Source organism: Apium graveolens, chromosome 6, assembly GCF_009905375.1.
Source record: "Apium graveolens cultivar Ventura chromosome 6, ASM990537v1, whole genome shotgun sequence".
Lineage (NCBI taxonomy): Eukaryota > Viridiplantae > Streptophyta > Magnoliopsida > Apiales > Apiaceae > Apium > Apium graveolens.
The window spans coordinates 17,189,887-17,202,933 of NC_133652.1; the positions used below are offsets into that span (position 1 = coordinate 17,189,887).

Below are 13,047 nucleotides of genomic sequence, written 5' to 3' on the forward strand. Positions count from 1 at the left end.
AATCTACAAACTTTCCTTTCTTGTCCTGGGACAACAAACCCTTCGGGTTGTTCCATATAGATTTCCTCATCTATGTCCCCATTTAGGAAGGCTGTTTTCACATCCATTTGATGTACAGTTAGATTACGCATTGCAGCAATAGCAAACATCATCCTTATGGACGTTATTCTCGTTACAGGAGAATATGTATCAAAATAATTAAGGCCTTTTTGTTGCTTGTATCCTTTAATCACAAGTCTGGCCTTATACTTATCAATAGTGCCATCAGTTTTCAACTTCTTCTTGAAAATCCACTTGCTACCTAATGGTTTGCAACCAGTTGGCAAGTCCACTAATTCCCAAGTATGATTTTGCATAATTGAATCAACTTCATTCTTGATGGCCTCTTTCCACATAGGCCCATCAGGTGACGTAACCGCCTCCTTATAAGTTTTTGGGTCACCTTCTTCGAGCAAATAGGTCATAAAATCAGACCCATAGAATTTCTCCGTTCGTTGTCTTTTGCTCCTTCTCACTACCCCCACATTTTCGTCTTCACTTTCGTCACTCTCATTATCGTCATCTACAGACTCATGAGATCGTTTAGACGTCGTAGGTTGTTGGTTTCCTGGATTACAGGGAAACATCATCTCAAGGAATGAGGCATTCCTTGATTCCATAATGGTATTCTTTTGAATATCAGGAATCTTGGATTCATGAACAAGAAACTGATATGCAGTGCTGTGTGGAGGATATCCGATGAAGATACAATCCACAGTCTTAGGACCTATCTTCACCTTCTTCGGTGTAGGGATCAGTACCTTTGCAAGGCACCCCCACACTTTCAGGTGTTGGTAACTTGGTTTCTTTTTCTTCCACATTTCATAAGGACTTAAATCCTTATTCTTGCGCATCGTAATATTTAAAATATTATTTGCGCTTAGGATGGCTTCTCCCCACATCGATTGTGGAAGCCCAGAGCTTAACAACATCGCATTCATCATTTCTTTCAGAGTGCGATTCTTCCTTTCAGCCACACCATTTGACTGAGGGGAGTATGGTGCAGTGACCTCATGGATTATACCATGTTGTGAACAGAATTCTCCAAATGGTTCAACATATTCACCTCCACGATCACTTCGTATCGCTTTGATTTTCTCAGTCTGTTGTGTCTCAACTTCTTCCTTATAGATTTTAAATTTATCCATAGCTTCGTCTTTGCTTTTCAACAAATATACATAGCAGTATTTTGTACAATCATCAATGAATGTAATAAAATACTTGTTTCCTCCTCTTGTTGGAGCGAATTTTAAATCACATATGTCGCTATGTATTAGGTCTAGCACTTTGGTGTTCCTTTCCACACGTTTAAATGATGATCTCGTTAATTTTGCCTCAACACAAGTCTCACACTTATGTTTTGAATCGATAGTAAGTTTAGGTATGTATTCTTTTGCACTTAAACGTCGTAAAGTGTCATAATTTACATGTCCTAATCTAGCATGCCATAAATTAGGAGACTCAATCAAGTAAGCAGAAGAATTCTTCATTTCATTATCGTCCTTAACGGACATTACATTGAGCTTAAAAAGCCCATCGGTTAAATAATCCTTGCCTACAAACATACCACTCTTAGACAAAATTACTTTATCTGACTCTATTATAATGCGAAAGCCATGCTTACTCAACAGAGAACCAGACACAAGGTTCTTGCAAATATCAGGCACATAAAGTACATTCTTCAAAGTCAGATTCTTCCCAGAGGTCATCTTCAGGATCACCGTGCCTTCACCCTCAATGGTAGAAGTTGCTGAATTCCCCATGTAGAGCTTCTCACCTACATCAGAAGCTTTGAGGCTAGAGAAAATCGCCTTGTCTGAGCAAACATGCCTAGTAGCACCAGTATCAATCCACCATTCACGTGGATTAGAACCGACCAGGTTCACTTCAGAGACCGTAGCACAGAGGTCTATATCACCCATATCCTTGGAGATATTCTCTACCATGTTTGCTTATTTCTTCTTGTTGGGCTTCTTGGGCTTCTTGCAGTCAGAAGACCTATGACCAACTTTATCACAGTTGTAGCACTTCCCCTAAAATTTCGACTTCGAAATCCCTCCTTTGGGTGCCAACTTTGCCCCTTTACTAGAATTAGTCTTCTTGGGCTTGGAGCTTTGAGCATGCTCCACCATGTTTGCCTTCTCAGTGGCAACATTAACTTTCTTCTCGGACCCTCTGTTGTCTTCTTCAATACGAAGTCTAACAATAAGATCCTCCATAGACATCTCCTTTCGCTTGTGCTTAAGGTAGTTCTTGAAATCTTTCCATCCAGGTGGAAGCTTTTCAATAACAGCAGCAACTTGGAAAGACTCACTTATGACCATTCCCTCAGCATGAATGTCATGAATGATCACCTGCAGTTCATGCACCTGACTAACCACAGTCTTAGAGTCTTCCATCTTATAATCAAGAAAGCGGCCTACAATCCACTTCTTTGCCCCAGCGTCCTCGGTTTTATACTTATGGTCAAGTGACTCCCATAAGACCTTAGTTGTTGGCTTAGCGCTGTATACGTTATACAACGAGTCAGACAAATAATTTAACACATAGTTCCGACAGATGTAGTCGGAGTGCTTCCAAGCATCAGCAGCATACACAGTCTGCATGTTACTCTCAGCAGTGAGCAACGGTGGTTCTTCCTTAAGGAAGCGATCCATATGCAACGTGGTCAGATAAAAGTGCATCTTTTGTTGCCAACGTTTGAAGTTCGTTCCGTTGAATTTCTCAGGTTTTTCAGCATGTGCAGCAGGCACAGTTGGCATAACAGGTGCAGCAGGCATCACAGGTGGAACAGATGGTACGTGCGTCTGTACTACAGGTGTATGCACACCAGTAGGCACCGCAGGTATGATCGGAGGAGTGAATCCTGCCGATATATGTCCAAGAGGAACACTAAACTGTCCAATGACAGTGTGTCCCACAGGCACATGTCCCGAAGGCACATGTCCAACAGGCGTTTGACCCCCATCAGATCGTACGATCCGTGCGTTAGGGTTAATCGGTTGCTGGTGAACCCCATCAGATCCAGTGATCTGTGCGTTAGGATCAGCCGTCATGTTCATCGAATCGTTCACAGTTTGGTTCCCCATCGATATGTTACCCAACAAAACAAGCAGATACAGATGTATCAGTCACAGATGTATATAAAATAAATAGCTTTAAGATTGTGAATACAATCTGCGATTAATACATATAATCAAACAAATGTGTGCGTGAGTAAACGAAATCAAACGGAGGAAGAAAAGATATAAACAGAAGAGAGATCCTCGAGTCCAGTTGAAACTGTCTCCTTAAAGCTATTTCGCCTCTCACCGTATGTGCGAGTCGATAGCCTCCCAGGATAAAACGAGGTAGCGGCGGCGTTACGGATAACGAGCACCTTCAGCGAGCTTGAACGGGTACGAAACTATCACCGAGATAGAGAGAGAGTTTTGTGTTTAAAGGCGAATATGTTTTTGGTGTGTCTAACCCTAACGCCTTAGAGGTGTTTATATAGGTGTAGATAGACTTGTGCGCTACTCTTTTCCATAATTAAATATAATTAATTATGGAATCGGTGTAATACTTGCAAGCTACTCTATTCCATAAATAATCTGAAACAGAATCAGATTAAATATATTAAGACATACACCATATCAATTAATCTGAAACAAAATCAAATTAATTTATGCCATAATATTTGAGCCAAATTCTAATGAAAAATAATAATTTCCATTATTAAGAGAATATCATCATATCTCACACATATTTTAGTCATAATGCTCAAAAATATGACTTACCAATATGGGACTTATACCCATATTTTCATGAGAAATGTGTGCTTTCATTTGCATTATATTTTGGTCGTATATTTTGATTTCATTACTGCACATTCAATTTATTTTGAGAGAAAACACGTTAATTACGTCATCGATCTCAATTTCATAAAGAGAGATATTTAGTTAATCGATCCACCAGGAAGCAAACATGAATATATCGTCAATAATTACAGTCAAAATATAACATCAGTTCACGTAATATAAAGCATGTCCTTGCAATGCACGGGCTATAGAGCCGTAATATCCTAAGTTACTAGAATCATAATAATATTTTATAATATTTATAAGAAATGAATCAGAGACTCTAGGATGAAACCTATTTAAATAGAAACACATACCAATCTATGTTTAGGCGTTTGGGGGTTTCAGGTATACAGTCTTCCGGTAGTAGATTAGCATGCAAGAGCTGTTAGCAGTGTCAATAACTATATAAAAATTAAATTTTCGATGAAAGAAATGTTCTAGCTTCAATCATCATCGAACTCGCCCCTTCATGACCTATTCGGAAACATGATTATACTACCTAATTTTCTGCCCCTGTCCAATAATTTTTCCTTTGCCACCGAACAAAACCTTTGTCCTTCCATTCTTTGTCAGTTGGTAAAAATCACATCCCTCTCTCTCAATATATATTTTTTGAATATGGAAAGAAAAAGATTGTACAGTAATACGAGAGGCTGGATGTCTCAAGTGGAGGTGGCAGGAAGACTGATATAAGCTCAAGCACCTCCTTTCTTCACCATCACTTAACTTCTCCATCTCTCAAACTGAAGTCTCATACTCTCTTCAGCTTTACTCATATATCTACTTACCATCTCAAAGAATCGTTCTTTTTCAATTCAATCTCATATCTTTTATTTTTTGTTGTCTCTTCCTCTCTTTCTGTACCATGTAGGTCTCACCCCCACTCAAAAACATTCACTTTACCTACCTATCTTCTTGTTCTCTATATCTTCATTTAATTTTAAACCTATTTGATTTTGCTTTCATCTATATACCTATAACACCTTTAATTTTTTACTTTCTTTTGATATGGTTTTTTTCCCAGGAGACCAGAAGAAGGAAACTCATTGGACCTCAACAACTTGCCTGGAGAGGACTACTCTGGTATAAACAGATTCTTGAAGACACCTAAAACACTGTAATTAGTGGTGGTTGAAGTCAAAGTAACTGATTTCTACTTTAGATACAAAACCCTAAAAGTAGTTAAAGTTACTTTTTTGGTAAATTTTGACTTGTATTAAGTCACATTTTTTAAATTTTGGGTTGATCTTTGTCTGTGCAAGAGCAGCAGGAGGAGGGCAGAGAAAGAAGAAACACGGGAGGGAGAATGATGAAAGCGGGAAGGTATACGAGTGCAGATTTTGCTCCCTTAAGTTTGGCAAGTCTCAAGCTCTAGGGGGACACATGAATCGCCACCGACAAGGCAAGCCTAGCTACGGCCACCCTATTCTCTATTAATTACTTATTTCTAGTATAATTCTTATCTTTCTTCTTTTTCTGGTCAAGAATCGTTTGGCGAGTCCTTGTAACTGCAGCTATATATATTAATATAGCTCTGGTATGTTTGAATTGGGATTCCTTGTTAATGAAAACATAAGCCGTAATTTATTAGCTAGGAAGCTACAAATTATGCTAGATTGTAGTCATGTCAAATTTTGGTTTCCTGGATATTGCCAAACACAGTGATTTTGAATACTTTAAATCGTATCCCTCAAATCCTGGTTTGTTAGATACTAGGTAGCTAGTATCATTTTTTTCTGTACACACAAACTTTCTAGTTAATTACCCTAATTGAAATTTTGAAGGGAGTTCGTTTGTGGTTTTTGGGTAAAGTGCAGAAAGAGAGACAGAAACATTGAACCGGGCTCGTCAACTGGTCTTCGGTAATGATAACCTAATTCAACCCACACCGCCGCATCACTTACTAGGGTATGTTCTTCAATTCCTCTAAAAAAATTGATATAAAATTTCCAAATGCACAAACTGGTACATTTTTTTTAATAGAACTCAATTTGTTGTGATCAACAGTGGACACCTACCAATCTCGCATGGAGGGTATAGTCATCTACATCATCAAGCAAGTCATACATTGAAAGTTTCAGGTTATCCCCCAGCTGCAAGATACTACTGTGGATCTTCATCATCCTCCAACATACCACCGCCAGAGTCATATATGTACCCTTCAGCCCCGCGCCAGCTCGTTCCATACCCTCCATCACATTACAACATCAATCCACCCATCAATGACTACTTCGTTGGCCATGCGGTGCCCTCAACCGCTCAGCTTCCAAGCTACAATACAACACATGAAGGGCCAGCTCCTCCATTAAACAACTACACATGTATCGGGGCTCCGGTAGGACGTCGATTTGTTCAAGGAATCGGTGAGGCCGGTAGAGACACGTCAAGTACCGTTCCAAATAATAATAATAATAACTATGAAAGTACTAGCAACAATAATAACAATAATGAGGAAGATGAGGGAGGAGAGAATGAGGAAAGTAGCTAGGAGCTAATGGTAATTAGTCATCCTTGATCAATCGGTATATCAAGGTGGATTGTAATTGATTATGTAGAATGAAACATATTAAGAATATTTTCTGAAGCTCTCTAGTTGTAGCGAGAGATACACAAAAGGCATACCGGGCCGGATTTTGACCGGACTTAAAAAGCCCGGGCTTTGACCGGGCCGGGCTTTTCGGGCTTTGACATTGACCGAGCCGAGCCAGGCCGGACTTTCCGGAAATGTCAGAGCCCGTTTGGGCCCTCGAGCCGGGCATAACCGGGCTTTTTTTCGGGCCGGATCGGATCGGGCCGGACTTTTTTCTAATTTAAATCGAATCGAGTATTATTAGAGATTCCGAAGAATACATGTGTTAGCAACTAGATGATCGTAAAAATATATTAGTTTACATGAAATATTTTATGAAAATATTACTTCGTTGAAAATATTTAAGTTCGGCAAAATATAAACATGTTTATAAAATAATATGTTTTATCATTGTTATGATAACAATGATAATTATGATAATAATGATATCCAAATATTCATAATAATGATATCCAAATATATATAGTGTACTTATTATATCTTCTTTTATTATTTATGCAACGAAGTATATAAATAATATTATTAATCACAAATATGTAAATATATATGTGTTTAAAGTATTATTTATATTTATAGTAAATGTGAATTTATAAATATATAAGAAAATATATTAGAATAATCAGATTATAACCGGGTTTTTTCGGGTTTTTTAATCGGGCCGGGCCGGGCCGAAGCCCGGAATTTTAACCGGGCCGGGCCGGGTTTTACCTAGAAATATAGGGGCCGTCGAGGCCCGAAGCCCGAGCCGGGACCGGGCCGAGCTTAACCGGATTTTGACCGGATCGAGTCGGGCCAGATTTTCTGCCAGGACTTTTTGCATCTCTAGTCGTAGATAGATAGATTTCTTGAAATCCTGATCGTGCAAAGGATGGGGCCAATGCAAGATATGAGTGAGATGGTTTTGGTTTTACTACAGGAGGTTTTGGTTTTGGCGACAGCTTTTTTGTGTGCATCCACACTAACTCACACTCAGCTGCCACCGTCAGGTTTGGCTTTAATTGATGCTAGCATGCACTACACCCTAGGGCTTATGAGTCTTGACCCTATCTCATCATCAACTTCATTGTATTCTTTTGCTACCCTGTATTACTCATGTATCTGGTATTTTAATAATTATACTCCAACTAGGGGGTGTACGCGATTCGGATCAGATCGATTTTCGGGTAAAAGTCGAACCAAATCTCGAAGAGCGGTTTTAGAAAATTGTCATCCGCAACTGCATTTGTGGTTGCGGTTAACCGCGTCAATTGCAGTTGCGAATTTGCGGTTATTGCGGATCGTTTTGCGGTTCAACCACTTATTTTAAAATAATTAATAATTTGTAAAAAAATTAATTCGGAATATTAATAAATTCAAGTTTAAGTTACGTGATAAATTTACATTAAGAAATAAAATACAAACTAATGTTATTTATGGAGCAAAAATATTAAAAACATACAAAAATATGGAGGCGAGAGAAAAGAAAAAAGAAAAACATAAAAAAAATTATACGTTGATTACATTTTCCATTTGTTTGGTTATATATATTATAATGATTGTGAATCTTATGAACGAAGTCCTAACATTAACCTAAAATTAGTTAATAAATGTGTATACTTATTAATTTATATGATATCAACTATATTTTTAAAAATATATTTTATTATAAATATATGTTGCGATTTGCGGTTGCGGTTTTCAAGAATTTAAAACCGCATCCAAACCACGAATGAGCGGTTTTTAAAATTTAAATCCACAACCAACCCGCGTTTCGTGATTATCCGCAAAATGCGGTCGGTTGCGAGCAGGTGAGCGATTGGATGTGGTTTAGCGGTTCATCTGTACACCCCTAACTTCAACTGTCCTATTTAATTTTATATACTTTCTTTTATGGGATATCATATTCAATTCTATACATTTCAAAACTTACCAAAGATAGTAAAAATTTTATAATATAAAAATTAACTACACTCATTTATATATTACACTAATTTTATATATTAAAAATTAATTGGTTCCATCACTTTACCCACTTTTTTTACTTTTCCTTAAGACATTCCATTTTTTTTTAATCTCCTTACCCAAATCAAACGTATATATCTCAACGGAATAGAGGGAGTATTATATTAGTATATGATAGCATTCCATTAACCCACCCCGGTAAGTCAACTGGTTGAGACCAAGACTTTGTTACCACTTAAAGGTCATAGGTTCGATTCGACTTCAGATGAATACACGTATTAAATTAGAAAGTCATGGGGGTGAGATGTTGGCCAACAACTCCGGGATCAGTCGGGTTGCGCATAAGCTGACATGGACACCTGATTATCAAAGAAATGTACTGCTTATATAGCAAACTAATTCATGTTTTATGCAAGCTCGTACCAAAGACTTCAATTTCAACTGCAACTTCTCAACCCCCTCTTTACATTTGGTGTGTACCTTTCCCCTTTTGCATGTGTGGACCTGACGGATCCATCAGTTTTCGATCAGTTTCACCACAATGTGACCTCACGGTCAATCTAATTTTCACATTTTTATTGCTTTTTATCGATAAAGGTCTCAATTAATAAGTACCTCATTTTCAGTAAAATATGATCAAAATGTTAATATTAATCAGGAAAGATGGTCTCAAATACCAATTAAACACACCGGTAGTGTAGTATCCTTCAATTTAGAATACGTAGTAGAATTGATATCACCTTTCACCTCACTTCTGGTCATTTTAGAAGTTTGCGGGAGTGGAGTCATATGAATCATATGATCGTCCCGGGACAGTGGAGTCACTAATACATTTTCTCCATTGATGTTACTTAATTTCAGGTATATATTCTGTACTCGTACATTTTTTTGGAACTAAGGATGTGTTTGGTATTACTGTTACAGACAGTAATAACAGCTTTTTCACTTCAAAACAGTTAAAAATTGTTTGGTAAAATTTAAAAACTGATTTTTGGAAAAGTGATTTTGGCCTAAAAGCTGCTGTTAGGGAAAGTAAGTCTTTCTATCCTTTTATAAAAAGCAGTTTTTCAGCTGTTGCGGGAAGCAGATGCTAATTTCACCATTAAATCTTACCAAAATCATCATTATTTTTAATTTTTTGCATCAAAACATATACGTATCAAAAAAATTACCAAACAGTCATCTGATTTTTACAACAACACTTTTTTCAACAGCACTTTTTCTAACAATACAGCAATTTTTAACAGCAATCCTAAACAAAGCCTAAGTTCCGGTCATGTTATATCCATCAAATCATCAGGCATTAAGTTCGACCACTTATAACATTATAATAATAAATTTGACGAAAGAAGAACACACAACAAACACTTGCCACAAGTACTACTAAATAAATGTAGTTATTATTATTGATTTGTACTATCTTATGATCAAGGTGAAAGATATAAGACCCAGATTGATGATAATTAGAACCAGGCCTATATTAAATAGTGACTACTTTTTATAACACCTCACATCTAATTAGTTTTTTCAGCCTCAATCAAACTATGTACCTTATCTCTCCAACGGTCTAACCTATTCCCCATATCTGTGATCTGCACTAATACAAACCTGACCCGCGAGATATATCTAATCACGGACAATTAGGTATATAAAAACGATATCAGTATGGTTTCGGTCAGCTATTGTTACATTTTCCGACCAATTTGTTTTTTTTAACTGATTAGTCTGCGTTTTATTGTTTGTTACTGTAGCGTCAGTTACTAACTAGCAGGGGTAGCAACTCTCTGGAACACAACGTCAACAAGATTCCAGCCCCAGCCCAGTAGTCCATGTTAGGTGTCTTTGCAACGACAACCGGATTGAAAAAACAATTTGCTCTTTAAATTAGTTAAGAGCTCTGAAGTAATTATATGAAAAGTAATAAGATCCTAGTTAAAAGAAAGAAAGAAAATGCTGGCTTTTGGGATAAAGTGTATATAGCAACAGATCGAGATAAATTGTATTACTCAACAATTCAATTGCATTATTGATTTCTTGGCAATTTCCAAACTCCAAACAACACTTGTTGGAATATTAAAAACCAAGGTTTAACAGGACAAAACGACTGTATAATATGCAATTTTGGCAGAAAACTATGTACACAATCTATTTCTCAATTTGCTAAAATCTAGTAAGAATACAATAGACTGAAGCACACACAAATACTGAATACACTACAAATCTAAAGGAGAGAGAAAAATGAAGCTAAACATAACCCTAACCCTACAAATATAGCCCTAGCAGGTACAGACAACGAAGAACATAGGTTAAGCTGGACTATCCAAGCCTACTAGCTATAAATACAAAACTTCTCCCAGGTTTATCATTCACATTTCACTATTATGTGAGTCTCCACTCTCGTCCTATTCAGCTACATATTGTCCTTCCCACAGCCTGGTCAGTCGTCTGTTCAATATCTGATAAACATGTTTGCAATGATAAAACTTAGAAGTATAGCTTAATCATGTTGCACATACAGGCGAGCCTGATTAATAAAAGTTGTGAAATTGGATTGAAAATCTAAATGAGACCTACGTCTTAACAACAGTAAAGTAATTCACATAATGTTTTCTGTTAGGAAAAGTGACTAAAATGTAAGGGATTGTAATTAAGTAATAAAATCGAAAAATAATGATGACCTAAATCTATTTTGGCTTAATAAATTTTTAGTACTTTACAAATGGATCAACAACCAAAATTTTAATATTTCAGCTATTATAATCCAGTATTAGCATATATTCATTGTGAAGCTCTTAGTTTAATTGATAAGTCGCGTTGAATCAACTAGTTCACCGTTGCACTACAAGAGAACCAAAGAAGCACCAACTGTTGTCTCTCTCGGAATTTATCTTTCATCAGAGTTGATTCCCAGAGACGGCACAAGTTGAGTGTTGATGACAATGAAAGATCTTTCCTCAAGAAAAGCATATCTCAATAATTTTAAATAACTGTTAATTCTCCAAAGTTGCGAGATATAGTGAAGATGTGGGAGCCGGGAACCAGTACCTCAAATTTAGTAGGAGCCAGTAAATTTACTGATTATTGTAACTTTCTTAAGTGTAATTGCTAAATTTTGAAAAATGGGTATTAATCGTAATTTAAATATTTTACAATTATAATATTAATCTTATTTAAATTAAAACACAACAAAACTAGAATAAGGAAAATGTTATAGAAACAAGCAATTATTATCCACACAAATAATAAAAATTTTGAAATAGTGAGAGCAACAAATGAAGAAAATACAAAAGGATAGATGATATAAGAAAATTCATATAATATATGGCCCTTCATATTTAATCACATATGTTGATTTTTTTTTTTCAAATTTAAAACAGATTTTATTAAAAAAAATGAATGAGACTCACAAACCTCCAACTAATCATGTAATCAGGTTGAAAAAATAAATAAACGAGCTAAATAATTAGCCGCTTTGTTTCGGGAATGAAAAATTAAAAATGAAATTAATGATTTTCCGAGCAATCTATCCTACAATATCCCCCTGAAAATACAATAGTTTCACAATTGACGTTAATTTCATGGATAGTGCAATATTTGGAGGACTCAATTGACCTCATTTATGAATATATATTTTTTATAAGATGTGATTTTAACCACCGTTTCAAACGGACCCCGATTTTATTGAAGAATAAATTAATTAAAATAAGAGACAAAGAATTAACATGAAAAAAAGCGAATAGAGATGGAGAAAAAGGGTGAAAATGATATGAGAATTAGGGTTACAGGGAGATGAGCAGTCGTCTCATGACTCTCATGAGAGGGAGATTGAGGGTTTGTAGATGAGGAGGAAAGATGAGATATCAAATTCCAGATACTTTTAATTTATGTCGAAACTTTTTACACACATGGGTTCTTATTCATATTGATATTGGTTTAAAACAGGGACGAGGCTACCTATGCGTCTGAGGTGGCCATGGCTTCCCCTCACAATATTGTAACTTATATTATATAATTCATTAAAAATTATGTTTTATTTATATTTTTATGTAAAATATAAAATTTGCCCCTTCCCATAAAAAATATTTGATCCTATTAATAAAATTTAAATTCAATAAAATTCTCATCTTAAATCAATAAAAATAGAAAAAATATGTATATTTGTAATTATGCGATTTTTTAAAAAACAGATGTGTAATGTGGTGAGTGGTAAAGATAAACGTCGTGTGTCTTTTTGAAAAATAAGAGTTTTTCAGTCTTTTTATCCTAAAAACTCATACATTACTTAAACTCATTCATTACTTCTTCATTTTTGTACAGCACCTCTACTGTTTTGTTGGTTTTTAAATTAATTTTGACCCACTTACATCATCAATTCAAATTTTATTATCCGGGTAATATTTTTAATTTTTTTTCATATAACTTATTCTCTTCTTAACAGACAAAATATTTAGCTTTTGAGTAATTTTTGAAATATTCCTTAATATTATTCAAAAATATAACTTAATTTGATGGGTGCTACTACTGTTTAAATGTTATGAATTACAATTATTATGATGAGTTTATCTACCATTATATGCTTATTTATATCGAAGAAAAAATAGCTAAAAAATTGTGTGCTGATTTTGGCCTCATTCG

At 35.7% G+C, this 13,047-nt stretch overlaps 1 protein-coding gene across 2 annotated transcripts; it reads left to right on the forward strand.

The window, feature by feature from the left end:
- Positions 1 to 4,460: 4,460 nt before the first annotated feature.
- LOC141668208 (zinc finger protein JAGGED-like) lies at positions 4,461 to 6,669 on the forward strand. Of its 2 annotated transcripts, none has more exons than XM_074474983.1 (5): positions 4,461 to 4,748; positions 4,906 to 4,964; positions 5,149 to 5,283; positions 5,699 to 5,789; positions 5,889 to 6,669. In XM_074474983.1, coding segments are annotated over exons 1-5 (768 nt in total). In that variant the 5' UTR covers positions 4,461 to 4,746; the 3' UTR covers positions 6,370 to 6,669. The 2 variants fall into 2 exon arrangements, with proteins under 2 accessions (XP_074331084.1, XP_074331085.1); XM_074474984.1 differs by having other exon boundaries at positions 4,534 to 4,752.
- Positions 6,670 to 13,047: the final 6,378 nt, after the last annotated feature.

Bases quoted from the DNA above. Each gene is read 5' to 3' on its own strand.
- LOC141668208 (XM_074474983.1), top strand. The intron at 4,965-5,148 runs GTATAAACAGAT...GTGCAAGAGCAG, and splicing joins GCCTGGAGAGGACTACTCTG to CAGGAGGAGGGCAGAGAAAG. The intron at 5,790-5,888 runs GTATGTTCTTCA...TGTGATCAACAG, and splicing joins CCGCCGCATCACTTACTAGG to TGGACACCTACCAATCTCGC.